General features: G+C 31.3%; 1 protein-coding gene across 3 annotated transcripts in view; it reads left to right on the forward strand.

Annotated features, from left to right (window-relative positions):
* The first annotated feature begins 3,331 nt into the window (after positions 1-3,331).
* The window catches only part of LOC113522727 (hormone receptor 4), a 73,697-nt gene continuing 57,171 nt past the window's right edge, over positions 3,332-19,857 (forward strand). Inside the window, exon 1 of one of the 3 annotated variants that reach the window (XM_052897365.1) lies at positions 3,332-3,365. Coding sequence is in view for 1 of the 3 variants with exons in the window: in XM_052897363.1 (XP_052753323.1) it covers positions 6,751-6,808 (58 nt within the window). In the remaining 2 variants the exon portion in view is untranslated. Of the gene's footprint in view, positions 3,366-6,592; positions 6,809-19,857 lie in introns of those variants that run through there. The other 2 variants (XM_052897363.1, XM_052897364.1) reach the window with 2 other exon arrangements.

The raw sequence follows: 19,857 nt of genomic DNA on the forward strand, positions 1-19,857 counted from the left end.
TGTAATCCTTCCCCATAGGGGGAGATTTGCCAGTAGTTGCCACGCTTAACAGATATATTGGCAACCGCGGTTAGACTTTTAGAGATGTTTTATGGGGGTCGCTACTGACCACCCTCTGCCATTAAGTTCCTTTATGACACCCACAGGATGGTCGATTATATGCTGGAATCACACAGACGATTATCTAATTAATTATCTAAATATACTAATTATTAACATAACAGTGGCTTTGTTTATTACTCGAAAAATTATTTACAAGAAATCAAGAAATAAAAATTAAATTTGGGCGTGATACCGTTTGTCTGGTCAACAGTTTAATATATTAGTAAGGGTTTTTATACAAAATATTTACAGTAACGATTAAACCAATCGCTAATAATAATTGCAAGGTAGGATACAGAATCAACTGAGGAGTCGTAATCTGGTTATACTTGACATTGGCATAAAATTACTGGTATACGACTAGAAGGAAAACCGTGATAACGTGGGTTATTTGAACATTGTGTCGCGTCAGTTTTAACAATAAATATTTGCTATATGCATTTGTTTATTTATCAATTAGTTATATTATTGTTAAACATGTTTTAATTGATAGCGTATATGTAATTTAAAGTATGCAAATAATTAAGCATGAAGGTATGTAATTTATAGAACTTACAAATAATGACCACATACGTATTTTAACCCTTACCCTGACTCAAAGTGCGTATTAATATTCTAATACGTTAAGAAAACAACTTATTCCGATAGATGGCGGTTTACATATCCTTTGGATTCAAACGTACTCGGCGAAATAATGTGGGTGATGTTTTTGTTAGTAAATATAATTGTAATTATTTTTGTTCTTTACAATCTTTTATTTATTTAACGTTTACAAAAACCTTTCCGTTCAAAAATTGCAAAATTTTTTTCTTAATTTGAAAATGGCGTGATTTTCTCCTTTCTATTCCGTTGCTTAACTGTATTGTACGACATCATTTTTTAAGGATAATATTTCTAGATACTATAGAATAATATAGATGTTATTCTACGATCCATACTTATTATAATTTTTACTGTTTGTGTTTATATTATTTAATTCAAAGAAACAAAAAAAAACTTATTAATTTGTTATTGCCACAAAAGTTGCATAGTCGGCAATAAAATAACGAAATGGTCCAATAATTCAAAGAAAACTCCAATCTACTATTATTATTAGAATAAACTGGTGCACAGATAAACGTTATCGGTGGGGGTGTTATCGTCGCGGTGTAAGTAGGCCCCGGAGGTGGGTCAATGACGTTCGTTCACCCGGTGCAACCCGCACGTGTTGGCCTCGCACCCTCCCCCTCCGCGCCCTTCAGCGACCCACGTATTACGTGAAATAACACCCCTGATATTTTTGAACACTTGTAAATATATAATCAATATATAAAAGGAAAAGCTGACTGATAAACTAACGCATAAAAAAAAATTCTGGGTCTAAAAGTAAGAAATACATATAGGGGTTCTTAGGTGCTAAGTGGATACTAAATTTGAAATTCTCACGTAAACAGAAAATGAGGGCTCCACGCGATTGGAGTATGGAAAATACTTCATAAATATGTACCGATATATTTTTCATATAGTTATATTTTTTAAGTACTTATTTTCCTTTTTTTATTTATTATTATTTTTGGTTTTATTTATTATTAATCAAGGTGCTTTTTGATAAATAATCAACTGAGAAGTTAGTGTGGTTTAAATTTCTTAGTTCTCAACAACTGCACTTGTTTTGATTTAATTTGAATTTTGTCGTTGGACGAAATATACATAATAAACAATGATTCAAAAATATTAAGGTAAATAATATATTAATCAGTATTCTGACCCTTTGACTATATTAATTGTAGATACTGGCATTTTTCTTCTACGAAAGAACTTTTTTCCTGACCTAGGTTTAGAATAATATTGCGCACCTAGGTCGGGTAAGAGTATAAACTTTGTACGTATTAAAACTGTAGCGTGGCTTAAGTTTGCTGCTTTCAGTCATACAAGTTATATATATTTTTTTATTAAGAATGAGTATTTAATGTTGTATGAAAAATGAATTAAATAACCGAATATTTATGAACCTAAAAACTATTGTAGATCCACGCAGTTTTCTATATACATACGTAGTCATACAATCAGTTTTTTATTCGATTGTCATTTTTTTCTTGATCTAGGTAGATTTTTATAATTAAATAAGAGCCTATTGCAATTTGAAGTTTGCTATTTATCATATACTAACTATATCAGAATTCTGACCTAATTTATGTTTTAACGTTGGTCGAAACATGAAACAATTAAAATCTAATCTAATCGATTAAAGTCTAAGAGCAAACCATAAATACTTCATTATTGAATCATTATTATCGTAGATAAATATATTGGCATGTCTGTGTCATTATTTAATGGCAAATATTGAAGTATTTCTACATATTATAAGGCATCATTCATATATCGACGAACCGAAAATCGTTATTATTTTTGTATTCCTAACTTCTGTAATCGACAAATGATCGAAAATTTGTTGATTCTCTCACTTTCTACCTCTCTGATGAATAAATAAATATAATCAACTATTTATATTTGTACAGTATAATGATGAACCGATGTGGCTAATCGTATTAAATCACGATCCGATTTATAGATGTGAACGTTTGTTCATCATCGATGGTTCGTTTTTTATTTGTATTTTCTAACAGTAAGTTAGAGCGAATTTTCGATATCTTTTATGATATATTTGTATACACCAAAGATACTTACCTAGATTTTGTATGTTTATTTAATAGAATAAGGTCCTTACTTCCACTGTATTTCTTTTTTATTATATATTTGTGTATGTTATGCAACATGTTTACCAATTATAAATCAATTTAGAGCTCTGTTTTTTTTTTTCTATAATCTAAAGGTTTTACTTCCCTGTTTGTTTTGTACTAATTTTGTCAGGATTAAGTTTTAGTGGAATAAAATTTAAAAAATGGTAATACTGGCTTTTCCTATCTCAATTATGATAAAATATACTATCTATGAAATTTAATTAAATATTAACAGCATGAGAATATATTTGATCTTGTCTTTTTTATCTATCTTAAATACTATATATATATATATATATATATATATATATATATACTATCTTTTTCATACAAGGTTAATACCTAATGATTAATAAAACTCAATAATCTTTTCTTTGGAAACATAATTGTAACACTCCCACTATCAAAATATTCTTTCGAATTATGATAAATACTCTTTCTGTTACACCCTGTATATTTCCAGATACTGTGACGAGACAGTGACGAGTGACGGTACTGGTCTTTGAATCAACGTGTTACCAATTAACATTCGGCGTCCTGGAGGTTTGTATTGATTTAGTGGTTTGACGTATGATATTTTGACGCATACACTAGTATCTATACAATCCAACGTTATTGTGTGCATAGTTGTTTCAATGCCATATTCCCGGAGATCTCTATATTTATCAGTCTGGTCGGACGTCGGGGAGTGGTGGCTAGAGAGGGGGGTATCACTACCGCGCAGGTACTAGGTAGGTCAATGACGTCCGTTCACCCAATGCAGGCTTTGCGCGCACAGAAACTAGGGCGGCTATAACACCCTTGGAACCGTACCTACTGCACTTTAAATACCCCATGTATCCATCTCGCATTTCTTTTTACGCTTCACCCGTTTTGTACCTTTGATCCTTTTACCTGTACCAAGATGAAAGGCCCTATTTGTTTCGTTTTCTAAGTATATATATTTTATTTAGTAATATATAGAATTCTTATAATTACAGGGGGATAATATACTAGCAAATATATATTATCGTATTTAATTTATTCAATTTAAAATGTAGTGACGCACTTTCAATGTTAGCAAATTTTCTTATAAAACCTAAACTTTACAGTCTTTATTTATAATTCTCTTATTGTGTATCTCTATTATGCAGTTGTTAATGCAATACGATTTAATATTGGCTCAACTTTTATGCAATAATTATTATCACTGGCTTGACAACATTCCTTAATAAAATTAGGACGTAATAAGTAATAAAATAATAAAATACAAGTATCTGATTTAACTATTTTATTAATAATAAAATATTGATAATTTAACATGCATCTATCTATTGTTAATACATTGATATATTTACTATTTTCTTGACCTTGTATGATCCGGTTTGAATGTCGATCTCTAATGCTATTATCTTTTATCAGCTGTAATTTAATTGTATATAAGTTCTATTAAGTATTTTAATTGGATATAGTAATAATATATTTATTTATTCTTTATAGACCATATTATAAAAAGTTTGGTACAAAAGGCGAAGTTAATATATATTGTAAATTATTTAAATTTACTGATGACAGTGTAGAAGTATGCCTTATTTACTAAATTTATTCATTATATACTAAGTTGCTATTATTTCTGGACTTGAAATGGAACTGTACTTTTAGAAGGATTTTGTCATCGTCGTGGTCTCTTATGGCATTAATCACAATTATATAAGACAAAAGTAACGAAATATATGAATAAATTCAATTATTTAAACCTTTACCCATCGTTTATATGATTTTATTTTATGAATTTAATCTTATAACATTTTCCTCGTCTTTGTTTTCATATAATAATATTTTCATTCTAAGAACGAGGTATAAATTAGGTCTAGGTTTTGAGTCATGCAAAATAACCATGTTTATGTGATATTTTATAGTTGACCAACATTTAAACGATCTATAATATTATTCAAATTTGAGTCGGTGAATAGGTTTACTCTTTAATGCGGAATAGCTAGTTATTTAATAGATCTTTCAAGTTGTCTTCACGCATTTACATACGTGTGGTAATCCAATGAAAGTATTGAACAAGAATTAGAACGTTACGTAAGGTTGCATACAAAGCTGACGTTAGCGATAAACTAGCATCGACTAGTACGAAGTGCAATAAGTACCAAAGAGTACTGGAGCCTTCGCTCATGTACTTGTAAAAGTAGATAGAATGTCTAAGTCAGCCAGGCCAGTTGGAGCCAAGGCTAGGTTGTATATTTCTGTCGAAGTATTTCAAACGTTAAATCATGAGCAGAACAGTCGAGGATCGTCTGGCAATGCACTTCAATGACGTTCGTTGACTCGAGCGTTCGATGTCGGCGCAGTGCTGTTTTCCTTCTCCGTTTTCATGCATTGATATTAGAAACTATTCAAGCTATTTCTAATATAAAAATATCAATTTTAATAATAGTGTTAATTTTCACATCTATAATGTACAATTAGTACTTGAAAATCGCAATTAATTATATTAAAAACATATTAAAGACAAAACTCAAATTATGGTTGAAATATTATTTTTTAGACTGATTAACGCTATACCTATCATTGTATTTTTTCAAAGACATGTTAATTCAATATAGAGTCGTTGTATTTGTGTTGAGGATATACCTATATAAACCGGAATACATCTCACTTATAAAATCATTATGAAGGAAACAGAAGCAATTTCATATTCAAATTGCCAGTATATGAATTACATACTTTGTTATTTTTAACAGTAAAAAGTTGTTTTATTTGTTGTCTTATCACCATCATTATTGAGCTATGGTACAGTGGCGAGTCTTCCGCTGTGGCACATGTCTATTGAAAATGTGCGGAACGCAAGAGGTCAGTTTTGACTGGTCGGTTGTACGTGAGGTGGCTCGGAGCTAGTGACCCAATTTTGCAGCTGCTGGTTTCAGCAGCGACGAGGGGCGTCACGGGGGCGAGCGCGGCGCGCGGGCGGCGGACGCATGTCAATGCCGTTCGTTGACTCGAAGCAGCGGCACCGACGCGGCCTCCGCCTTACATAACCATCGACAATGAGTGCTCGAATGCGTGTGATGTACCGTGTACCTACCAGTCTATGATCCCTCATGAGAAAACCCTACTTTGTTTATGCTATGGTTTGAGGGTTACTTTTACATCATTTGTATTGAAATCATACTATATTGGTTTTATTTTATTAACAATAATTTGATTAACCTTTATTAATAAATTTATTTATTTTATTTACACAATAAACCATATAAGAATTTAAAGAGCATATAGACAGGATCAAATATATTAATAGTGACATCAACAAATAACAACATTAAATTGTAGATATAAAAAATTGTAATTGACCTATATTAATGATGGTAATGGTAGCTACGTCTTCTTGTATGAATGAATGAATTTATTGCTCCACTCGTGGAGTAGAGAACGCCAATAGCATGAAGTTCGCCTTGCGTACCAAATTATTAGTCAAAAGTCTATAAATAAATGTAAGTACCTATTAAGGAATAACAACATTAACGCAATTGTTCCCGGGGGTATGTTTGAATGGAGTCATTATGAAAAGCATCGCTACGACGCATTCAGGGGCGCAACAATGGCCGCGTGAGGGCGGGCGGCGACGTTCCGAAAGTGAAAGATCAAAGATGCGCGAGCGCGGTGGGGGGAGACGAGGAGGGTCGCGAGCACGAGCGGAGCTGCGCGCCGGTACTAGCGAGCCGAGTGCAGCGCGCCGCAGCCTCACGCAAACAAAACTTTAGTTACTAACCTACTTCCGTGCGGGCGCCAACGCGAGCCCGACTCTCGCTCCGTTGCACGCTCGCTTGTTCGCTCGCTCGCTCCTGTGACCACTACCACGGTATTCCTATGACACGTTACAGTGATGAACTGTTTTATGAAAACGATTTTATAGAACTCTGCGAGGCGCGAACTTTGCTCTTTAATGGACACAAACACGATAAACCTAGCCGGGCCGAGCCAAATGAACAAAATGTTTTACGGTGAGATGATGTGTTCGTCTAGTATTTAAAGCTTTAATGTTTACTGTATTTTCTTTCACGTTGGCATGCACTTCGCAGATCTCTTGTTTTCATTCATTCGTTTATTATAAAGGCGGCCACGCACTCACCGCACGTTATACGTGTTTACTTACGAAACTTAATGTAGGTATACCTACTCATTTTAATAAAAATGAAAAATATATAATGAGCTGGCCAGAAAAAAAACAACAACTATCTTTAAAAATACTTAAAATAATAATATTTTACAAATATACGTTTTAATATTCATCTCTATTTTTCCGTTAGAAATTAAACTTGTCTTATTTTTTATTTACATTTGTGTCGTAAAGTTATGACGACCAAATTTTAAATACATTGTAAACACTTGGCAAAATGTTGTTCATTATAAACTACACATCATATTGCTTCGATTATTACTATTCTCGCAATCTGTGTGACTTTATACACTTTATATTTTTTTATTTACCAGTTTTGCACCAAACACTAGTAATTTTGTAGAAAAAATAGTATAATTGCACTATATTATATATGTATTTGTTTTAAATTATTAGTTTTACAAATACTTATACGTCTATGTGTAAAAATAATTTTAGTATTTGTGTTATTTTTAATAAAATATCTGTTATAGAAGTTTTTAAACATTCTCGGCATTAGTCGCCATGTTGTTTTACTTATTTGCTTTCAACAGTACCGCCATCTATCGGAAAATCTTTAAATTAACAACGAACAAACGGGAAAGGTACTTAATTCAAAAATTAAGTATTTTACCAATTTATTTTAATATGTATTATTTAATGTAATCATAATTGATTTTGCTAACAATAATATTTATTTGCTCAAATGATATATATACTAATCGAGTAAAGCAATTTGTCAAATTTATTATTATTAACTATATATTCAACATTGTTTTACAAATGACGTTAATGATCTGTGGCTATATTCCAACCATTACTAATGCATTATTACTAGCGCAGTAACCGATTTGCACACCCACAGTTACACATATAGACAAGTAGTAGTATACGAATAATAGCATTTCAGTACTACGATGTCATAGATAATCTCACTTTATTCTCACTTTTTTCGGCACTTTAAATAATAATAATGTTATAATTATTTAATATCGTGATAGTATTGAGTAAAATGACAAATAATCATATCGATTATCTGGTCCTCAAACTTAGATATCCTATGCTATGAGAAACTAAACAACAAACAAAACTCAATATAGACTTAAATCAATAAATATAAAAGAGTTCAACATATCATTTGTAAAATAAAATATTGAATTCCTATTAAAATAGTAAATATATTTTTCTGATCGATAATGACTACACGACGTTGTTTTCATTTATATTTCCATAACTTTCTGTATAATATTTGATGAAATGAACGGAAATTACCTATTTACATGGATTTATAAATTTATTAACCAGTCAAATATCATGAATTCATGTATCTGATAAAAAAAAATAACGCTAGCTATGCCACAATATTCATTCTTTACCTTTTACGAGTATGTTACATTCGCTTATAAATAATGGCCTTTTTCGCTTCGACTTTGATTCGAATCGAGAACTTTGTGAGTTCTCTAAGTACTGGTAGTGTATCTATGAAACCTATCGTTTGCGTACTCGCGTATGAATGTGTGCGTTGATTAGTGCTGTGCCTAGTCTGTGGTGTGTGCGTTTTTTGACGAAAACGCGCATACGGAGCCGTCGTATGGACTCTGCGAAACTGGGTCGGTTCAGTGACCCATTTGTTTATCTAACGATTGCGGCTCGGGCGCGAAGCCCTGCCCGTAGTGGCTTGCCGTGTTATCACTAAACTATCACCACGCGCTCGTATTTCGTTTAGGCTATCTCTCAAGCAACCTGTTACAAATACGTATACTTACGCACGCATCTACATAATCGAGTTACAAATTACATACATACAAGTAACTTTACAAATTTAACATTGATTTCAAAAATACTGGTTTATTTCGAAGCCACGTGTTTAGTAATTAATACTTGATTTCAAAACAATGTCGAAGAAAAATAGAAAGATATATTTATTTATATATTTATTTTCAACCAACTTCAAAAAGAAGGAGTTAAAGAATTTTTATGTTTGCTACCTCATGACTCAATTAGTTCTAAACCGATTTGGAATTTTTATATGAAAGGATACACTTACGGATTAGTCCCATAGAAATTTAATCAAAATCAGTTCAGTAGTTTAGTTTTTAGAGGAAAATAACTGATATTGTCACAATTGAAGTAAATTTTTTTTATGAACGCAATCTCGAACACAATTTTAATAATTTAAGCTATTAATACTGTTAAATATACTGGCTATATTTGCTTCGTCTACTATTCGCAGAACTCTACCAATATTAAGTAAAAATATTTTTACTTAAAATTGTATAGTAAGTTATTTGTAATTCGTTCCTCAGCTAATAAAGAAAAGATATAACCACGTAAACAAACCACGTACTCAGAACACACGTTTACAATAATTGTAATAATTATTATTAATGTCAGTTAAGCTTGCTAAAAATAGATATAAACTTACCAAAATAATTATATTACTTTCTCCAACATTTATTTATGTTAAAAATCTCTTTTGGCGCCATTACTCTACTGAAATACGGTGCATTTATATGTTATTAATTAAATAAAAATATATACATATATTGTGCAATTTTATGCTTTATAACTATGGACTTAATTTGTAATTTTGTGTAAATTGCTATGAAAATGTAAGTTCGCTCATCAAGGTCGGTGAAAGTAGAGGAAAACTGTATGCGAATGTGACGTCACATGTTAATGTTTCATGCCAATATGTGACTTGGGATTTTATGTTTAAAATGTAATTTTGTTGGTTTTTTTTTTTTTTATTTATATTTAAAAGAAACTGAGTACAGAAAGATCTATTTCCACCTCAGTGGTATAAAATAAATTCCAGATCTATAAAAAATATTTATTTAAATTATTGTACAAAAGATGGACTTAATGCTAGTATCGATTTTTACTAGTCAACCTTTGAAATGAATAACGAATTATTTTATAAAATATATTTTTAAACAAATAACAATACATTTTTGTAAACTTTAAAGTTATTCCGTCTTGCAGCGACCTTAGATTACACCATTACTTTTCATCCCTATTACAGCGTACAAAATTACTATACTACTACTTTATATTAAAATACCCTTTGGTACTTTATCATAGTGAAGAAGTGTCGTTAACACTAAAAAGTAGCTTGTAAAAATATAAATCTAATTATATTAGGTGCACTATACATATTTAATTACAGGAACGTAGGTGGAAATATGGGCGCGCCGAACATAAAGTAGGTTTCGAGATCCGTCATAATATCCGTTCATAACCCTATTTTACTAATACTATATATACACCATATCATATACTATAAAATTCCTTTACCGTCCCATTGCTGGGCACAACCATTTCTTACCATTAGGGTTTTAACCGTCTTGGTATAGGGAATTATTTTAAGATTTCATTCTTGTTTCTACTCCATTTTCTTACTCGTAGATCTCTTACGACATCCTGTAAATGACATAAGTGGTCATAAATTGTCTATTTACTACATTAGATCAGGACAATGTAGTAATAGTGGCCTATTATTGTCCCTTTATGAGGAGACTCGTGTCCAGTAGTGGGCCATTTATTGGTTGTTATGCTTTGTGGTATTTATGATGGGTGAAAATGGAATGGTAACTCCACCTGCGCTATCACTACATGCTGCCGAGATACCACTGAGAAATGTTAAGTGAGGATGAAAGTAGGTTAGTTAGCTTGTCATGACGAAATCCACAACAATTAACTACTATAGTTTCCCGAGAAACCGCATGGAGGCCCATTTGAAAGGGTATATTGCTAACAATGGATGTTTTAGATCTCATTACTAACAATTTCTTTCCCTCCTATATATACTTTATGATATATCTATGAGTGCAGTTAAGCATAGATATAGTTAACACTTTATCAATTCACTATACAACTGAAAGCAACAAAATGAATAATATAGCTTAAAAAAATATGAGGGTGTATGTTGGGCAATATTTTTCTTTTTGCCATTACCATGCCCTGCCGTATGGTCCTGGCATAGAATAAGTTATCCGTTTCTTTCCACTGGGTGTCGTAAAAGGCGATTAAGGAAAGGCGAGGAATAGGTAACAGCGTCTCTCTTAAAAGATCTCCAAAGCCTAACTGCGGTTTCCAATCCGCCTGCTAAGCGTGGCAAGTATTGGGAAAACCCTCCAAGGGGGTGGCTTATATTCAGTAGTGGACAGTTAAAGGCTGATATGATAATAATGATTTTGTTTTTATATTACATGAAATCTTTTAAAGGGATTAATCCCATATTGCTACCATATTCAACTCAACTAAAACTGGTTTGCTTTATGTAAAAATCTCGAATTATTGTGTGCAGTCTTCGTTGGGATTACAACATGATTTGCCTCAAAATTACAACCACCATACCGGCAAATTATGTTGAGCAGTAATGCACAGCGTGTAGTCTTAGCAATTATAGTAAACTAAGCTGGTTGCCTTCAAACACTTGAAGCTACTATCGCCCTTCATTTTCGTTAGCGCCGTCTATACTTCGCCTTTATGAAGGTGAACGCCGATCTCGGCTAAATTCATCATTCACATAGTTTTATCTCGTTCTGTTTTATTAAAGCATCAATAAGAGGGAATGAGAAGTGTTGGCTCAGATATTGTTATTAGTAGTTAGACTAACAGCGCACTGTGTAAGGTCGCTTTGACAAAACGTCTATGCGTCAACGAACGGTTGCAAGGTGACGCATTGTCACTAGGAATGTATTAACGTAATAATGTGCTATGTTACGTACTATATATAGATAATCGAGTTAGAAAATTCATTTATACACATTGGATGCGATTACATGAATATATAACGGGCACTTATTTTCTTTTATGTTTAACCGACTTCAAAAAAGAAATTTTCTAATTCACTTATTATGAAACTGCAAAAGTTATGCAGTAGCACACTCACATATTATTATTACTATATTATTATTATTATATTAATTATTTTTCTATATTACTATTGTGATATAGATTATATCACAGTAGTGATATGGGTTATAAAAGTTGTTATGAATAACGTCACGAAAATATAAAATTATCATTGCCATTTTGTCTTCAAATTAGAAAATCGTCTTCACTTTAAAATAGTAAGGTCATGACTTCTATATTTCATGTGAGAACTATATGAATATTTTTAAATAGAATAAAAAATATGTAGCAAATATCTAGTAAACACTATGTTTTGGTAGCTTTTTCAATATTTTGAATACGTACGTACTATGTACTGAAAAAATAAAATTCACACACAAACAGAAACATCTAGACAACAGGTGTCAAATTCGATATAAACCACTGTTGTTTGTTTGATGTATTACATTACTAACCTATACTTCTGTAATAGGAGAGCTCTCACCATTCTAAGAATATGGTGTAAATGACCATTCGTTTTGTAAACAAGTCTTGATTTAACACAGTTTTGTGATAAGACTGAAATAATATCGTAATTCTCACGCTCATAGATTTTTAATAATTATAATATCATCTCTCAAATGTGAAATTTGTTAACATCAATCAAGCATGACTGTTTAAGGGCGCAGTAAGTATATTAAGATATGTACGTGATTTAAGTTTATTGGAACAGAAATAAATTTATAGTAATTTATTTTTTATATAATAATAGTAATAGAGAAATTATATGTATTTTACTTTCAATTTTACTATTTTTTTATAGAATCAAAAAGGATCCCGAAAAATTACACAGAGTAGGTTCAATTATTAAAATATTTTAACAGCGCTCCATTAGTAATAAAAATTGTCACGTACCTTAAGGTATCTACTTATTAGCATACCCGTAACTTTAGTTAATTATAGGCCCATTCAATATTTAATTTTATATTTCGCCAAGAAATTGTCTCTGCTTAATGAACGTCTTACCTATACCTAAGGGTAATCTTCATAAATTTCTTCGACATTTGTAATATCTATTAAAATTAAATTATTATCTAATTTAAACTCTCTATATTTTCTTTAACCCTCTATATTGTCTCAGGGCTCAGAACCGTTATTTATGGCAGTCTATGAGGGAGGCTTGTGTCCAGCAGTGGACAGATAATGGCTGAAATGATGATGATGATGATATTTCCTTTAATTAAAATATTATCCAATTATATTTTAGTCATTTCACGAATAATTAATATTAATAAAATAAAAAGTTTTTTGCAACACCAATTTTGAGTTAGATGATAAATTTCAGCTGCCCGCTAACGAAATGCTTTCTAAATGTCTTGGGTTGACTGGAAGAGATCTCTGTCAGAGACAAGTCCACCCTTGCTCACAACATTTATAAATACATTATTTTATATGTAACTTACCAGTGCAATAAATAATATATATAAAAATATTAAATGTAGTGTGCAGATGTTGCATCTTTCATGCTTTTGTTGAACTTAGAATATGTTACTTTCTAAAATATAGTAGTTTATCTTATAGCTCTTAAAACTGAAATAATACCGCTGCTTGGCGACAGATAACGAATGAGGCTAGGTTTCTCGTGTAATTGTATAAAGTTTGTCTCTAGATAACAATAATAGTAATAATGAAAAAAAAAACCTTTTTTTTGTACTACTTAGAATGGCAAACAAGCTGACGGCCCACCTGATGGAAAGTGGTAACCGTCGCCTATAGACATGAGCAGTACCATGGACATAACAGAGTATACTGTTTCGCCCATGATACCCCCCATGCGTTGCCATTCCTAAGGACTCAGATGTTATTCCTATTTTATAAGTACAGTACATGTTACACCATTGAGTATTGAGTTTAATCATGTCATGTCAACGAATATAGTAGGCGATTGGCTCCCACGCTTTAAATTATCATTACACTCGTATACTTACTTACTTATATCAGTGAACTTAATAAAGTTCACGATTTCTTGAAATATAAACCCTGCCTTGTGTTCATGTACAATAGAAATTACAGTACCACAATACTTATCACGTTGGCCTATAATAAATTTACTTGGTTTAATTTAACAGAACCTTTGAATGTAGGTCGTTTAACTTTAACTAGCTATATTAAACCTTTGGTTTCTAGATCAATAGAAATTGCTCTACTACGATCGCCTTCATAGCTTATCTGTATAGAGTTTTCTCTATAAAGATAGGTACTTTTGTACCTATCTTCGATATGGGATTAAGTATTAAATAATCCTTAAATTTACGTCAAATTTGTTTTATTGTTATTTGATATATTATCGTTAAAATGTTAGTAAGTAACTTATTACCGAAAATAATTGAAACTGATGTGATAGATTACCTATATTTTACTCTTTTAATCTTTCATTGATAAGTCGACACGTGACCGGGTGCCTTATATGAAAGGTATATAGTTATAACACGTATAAAAAATACGTTGTTGACAAAATATAATTCAACCGGAACGCGTTGTAATTTTATAGCCCTACTGTTGGGACATGACTTCCTCTTGCCTTGGGGAGGGTCATGGGCTTTATTCCCCAACATAAGCCCAAAGCGGATTGATAGATTGAGGCCATTGGTAAAATACATTATTAGAGTTTTAAAGCCGTTATAACCAACTGTTATCTAACAACAACAACTGGGACATGTATATTTCTTAACTTGCTCCCTAAGTGCGGAAATTTATTTTATGTCATTGATACTGACCAATTAGTATGAATAAAAATGAACTATATTCCCTCTACAACAAAGTTAAATTTATAACAATTATTAATGTTATTTTATCTTCTCTGCGTTGTTATTTTAGTAATTATACCTATTGCAACATTTGCTGGTTACGAGAGCATCAGACAGATCATAAAAAAAAAACAAACAAAAGAATCGAGCGTTATTCCTCACAAACTAAGAAGTGCATTGCAAGAATATGTGCGACTATAAACGATGTATTTTGAGTCAACCCTTTTATATATTTTAATAATGTTACGTAATGCCGTTAGTCACCTCTTACGATACCTACGGTAAAGGAAGGGGTGGCCCATTCTACGCCTGGACCACACGGTTACAAAGAGTTTACTTGGTTTTTAATCTAAAAGGCAGTTTAGGTCTATTAATTATGAACATAAAATGCTCAATAAGATAAGAATTTTGGAAATTTTAGAAAGAACTTTAAAAATAAGATGTGCAAGCGCACCCGCGAGCATCTGCTAGTTTTGTTATGTTCATAACTCTCAATACCCATTTATTTGAAATTATTCTTAACCCTTACACGTAATTTAAGCAGTACGTAGTAAAATTTCCCACGGAGGCTCCATCTACCCGCGGCCTTTGTCTTTTACTCGAAACAACGTTGCTGGATATGATGACTAACTTTATAATATTTGTACACATCTTATAAAATATATTCTCTACAAAATAAATTAACGTTCGAAATAGGAATTCTGTGATTTTAAATTTTTTTGAAATATAGGAAAGATATTGCAGCATGTTGGACATTAAATAAAGAAGGCATAACTTTCTAATTCATTGCCTTGATTTTACTTAAAGAAATCGTCTTATCTCTGGCAATTATCATCGAAACCAATTTTATGTATTATTTAATATAATAAATGACATATGGCCCGATAAAAAAAAAATAAGCGTCGCCTATAGACATGAGCAGCACTATAAACGATATAGAATACTGTAACCCATAAAAGATACGCTCGTCATAAGTTAACTGTCCTGAGTATAATGGTGTTACGTCTCTATACAATTTCACTGCCATATTGTATCATTCATATTAAAATACTGCCATTCATAATTTGAACTTCTCAGCTGACTTTAAATAAACGTCTCACTATAATAAAGCGAATTGTAGACAGAATAGACAAATCACATAACATCCATTTCCACACAGCTAGTTCGCTGCGCGGCCTTGTTGCTAAACCTTTGAACAATACTACAGGAGTCACGGATTCTGACTCGTAATATTGTAATGCTATAAAGCCGCATGTTTATGGCAGTATATTACAGTTAGATGGAATTCTTATTATTGTTCGCATAGTTTCTAATAAATGATCTATCTAACAACTGTCTACTAAATAGATACTTAGTATAAGACAAAACATGATCAAGATCTACCAAATTTGAAGAAACTTTCTACCGTAAAATCTAGCCAATTTTTCTGTACTACATACAAATATCTACACTCTTTGTTTTCACAAGAATTCTAGAAAGTCTTTGTTTTTGTTTCTATTTTATTAATTTTTCGTTATCTGAATTTAAAAATCTTGTTAATTTTACTAATATAATAAAAGTGTAACTAGGCGATATCTATACATGAGAAATATCTAAGAAAAATTATAATAAGGGATCTTAATAAGACCAATATATGCCAAAACAATATTTTTTTTAATTTTGTTAGTTTGTATATTAATTCCAAAATCACGCAAACTGGATGCGGTTTTCATAGTTGTCTTACTGAAGACCTAAAAAAACTGGTGTATGTTTTATCTTAATACGCCACCTAGAAGTAGTCTATTTCATTGATTTTCCTATTTATGAAAAGCACGCGTACGAGGTAGCGCGTAAAACATTAATATGCATATATAATTCTAAAATTCAACCTCTTTTGATATTACATTTAACCCGATTATTGCCTATCTTATCACCGAATAAAGTATGATATTCATTTTACTTTCAGTGTTAAGTCGTAAACTGAATATGATTTTGTCAATATATTAGTACTTGCGATAACCTCGTGAAACGTAGTAAACATGATAGCAGTTTTCAAAAAAATATTGTGAATCAGGATAGGGTATTTAACAAGAGTAAGGTGATTATTTTGAGTAATACTATAAGTATAAGCATAATTTGTTGTAACATACTTGATTTTGATTATGTTATATATTAAAACAAAGGCAAACGTGTCTTTACTGTCTCTTATCAGATTCGTCTCACGATATGTCTTTACGCTGGTTGGAATTACTTGTTTTTAAATTAATTCTGATATTACGTAAGATGAATTGCACTGAATACTAGATATATTAGCTAAATCATTTTTTAAACAATGCTAAATAGATATAAAGGTCATTCATCTATCAATCACATCTAAGTCTTATAATATAACCCCAGAGTTGAAAGTTTTACAATTATCTCCGCTGCAAAATGTAGCGGAAAGTTTTATTGGCATAATACTAAGTAAGTATGTCGCCATTTTTATATAGTTTATAATATTACTACATCAAACGTTACTTTAATTAAAATGGTCTATAAATTACTGTTGACAACGGTGAATGACCCCTGAATCTAAAACTAAATCGGATACGATCTTATGGAAAGTGAGCGCGACTGTATAAATAGATAGTGACCTTTCGCTCATTTGATGCGTCAGCCAAAGTTACGTGATGTAATCAAGAAAACGCACACAAACACATAACATGCATACAACTTGTAATATAGATACGTTTGTTCATGTAAGCAAGCACGGCACTTGTGTGATCAACAGACGGAGGCGTCGAAAGAGAAAGTAGCTAAGGTCTGAACGGTGCCAGACTGGTGATCGAAATAGTGCAGAACAAACAAAATTGATATCGATAAATCATAACAAATAAATGATAAAATTGTTTAAAAGTTTAGCTTCTTATTACGCGACCATGACTTTGTTGACCCTGGTTTCAAAAGTTTCACTGAAATTATCTAGCATCATGGACGGCTGTAGAAAGTTTAAACTAATGAGGCATGCATATTGTTGTTACGCAAGATAAAAATGAAGCACTTCTTTCTAATTGTGTTTTGATAGACAACAAAATGTAATGAAAGTATTATTTTGTAAAGAATTTTAATAATGAAAATAAGCAGTATTTTGTGAGACACTTTGTGATACAACGTGTAATACATAGTAACGTTTAGGAGTATTAATTACTCTTTACTTTACTATTTATATAAAACAAAATAGATTTAATAGATTCACTGATAAATAAATGAACACACTAAATCATTAAATCAATGCAAATCCTGAGTACAGGGATTAGAAAACCTATTATTATTAAATTAGACATTATCACGTTAAGTTACTGAATCCTAGAAATAATGATATAAGTTATATAAAAAATCCTAATTGAACGTAAATATACTAAAAACTGTTCCCACGGAAGACAACATCAACTACCTGATAGATTTATACATTTAATGTCTTGTGTTAGTCAAATTATGCGTTGATAGAACTCAAAACCACGAAACACAATTTTCAATAAATTTGTCGTTATTGGAAATAAAAATAAAATTTTACGAAATTCTATTCACAAGTTTCAAATTAAAATCTGCAATGACAATTGTATGCTGACTAAAATTAATAGGTTAAGCTAATAACAATATTTTTAATTTAAATGACAGTTAATAGAGTCAATTGAAAATGTCATTAAATTTCACTGAATTAAGACTTAATTTTATAAAATAGCAATTCAAAATTAATATAAACATTTTCTCGTATTCATTCTGTAATTCCGAACATTTCTACGATTAGTAAATTCTAACAGTCCTATTGTATAAACTCATCTATGAAATTACTTTAAGTAAAGGCTAGCTTCAAAGTAATTGGATTCACAAAGTGTTTTATTTTTACTTTTGCTATTTTATCATACATAATATATATAGGTTTATAACATAAGTATGGTAGGAAAATAAAAAATATAAATAATTGTTCGATAAACGATAGGTAAACATCGCACTTCACTATTACGAGTATAGCGGGTAAGTACGTGTCAGAGACCGTCCTACGGGAAGTACCGTAGCATACACCCGGTACCGTTGCGCGCGCGCCGCTCGTCGACTCGATACCGGTACGTGGTACACTCGCGTGGGCTAGACCACTAAACCACTCTCGCTTTCAATCGCAAGGCGATTATCACGCTCTCGTTCAAATCTAATACAACTTTCGGCCTTTCCACTGAACTTCAGAAGACAATGAACTTTCTTAACATTTACAAGAAATCTTTTGAATTGACAGCGATACTAATGATACTCGTAATAATAATATGACCATTAAGAAGTACTGTTGTATATAATATAACTAAGAAAATAGGTAGCAATTTTTTCTTTATGATATTGTATTAGAAACTCTTACGTTTTATATACTTTTATGATAAAAATATTAGATTGTACAAATATATAGATATTATACATTGCTTTTGAAGTAGATATTTACCGACTGTTATATTAAATGATTCCAATGCTATTACGTTATTACTAACAACATTGATAAATATATAATTCCATTACATTCCTCAAAAATTTTATGATTATAATTACGTGTTGTTGCGAAACGAAAGGCGAGAAAAGCGTGTCGTAAACCTTCATACACACTTCATTGACACTAAGCCTGTGTAAATAAAAGATATGTTAATATCTGAGATTTAACTTAGAACTTTCAACATCTTTCAATTGTACATATTATTTCCAATCTGCGAGCATGCTAGAATATCATTCGGTTTTATTTTTAATAACATAATTATGCACTTCGTGGCATTGCCGCGTGAATTAGAATAAAAAATATGTATTTATTTATTAAACTTTAATATACTTAGAAAGTGTAAATAGCGGACTTAACACCATATGGTATTATGTACCATTCGACCATAGACAGGAATAAGGGAAAAAGTAATTGACGATGCAACGTAATAAACAATATCAAAACAATAACCATGGAACCTTTCTTGTATGTTTCTGTTGCTAATTGTCTGATTTCGTTACGCACCACAGTTGCTACTTTTGGTAATAACCTAAAAACTTTTATTAACTTCCCACTGAACAGACAGGTGACATCATTGTATTTTATGCTAACATGGTATGATACTGCTACATTTTCATTTGTAAATGTCAAACAAGTTTAAAAGTAAGTGACTGACTCACGGTCAATTAAAATTCGTACTTGTAATTGTTCATGTGTTCGTATATCTTTTTTAATATTTAAAAGCAATCTATCAAAATATGGACAATGACTTCCATA

This window comes from Galleria mellonella, unplaced genomic scaffold (genome assembly GCF_026898425.1).
Source record: "Galleria mellonella isolate WM207_F2 unplaced genomic scaffold, CSIRO_AGI_GalMel_v1 utg36, whole genome shotgun sequence".
In the NCBI taxonomy this organism is placed as follows: Eukaryota; Metazoa; Arthropoda; class Insecta; order Lepidoptera; family Pyralidae; genus Galleria; species Galleria mellonella.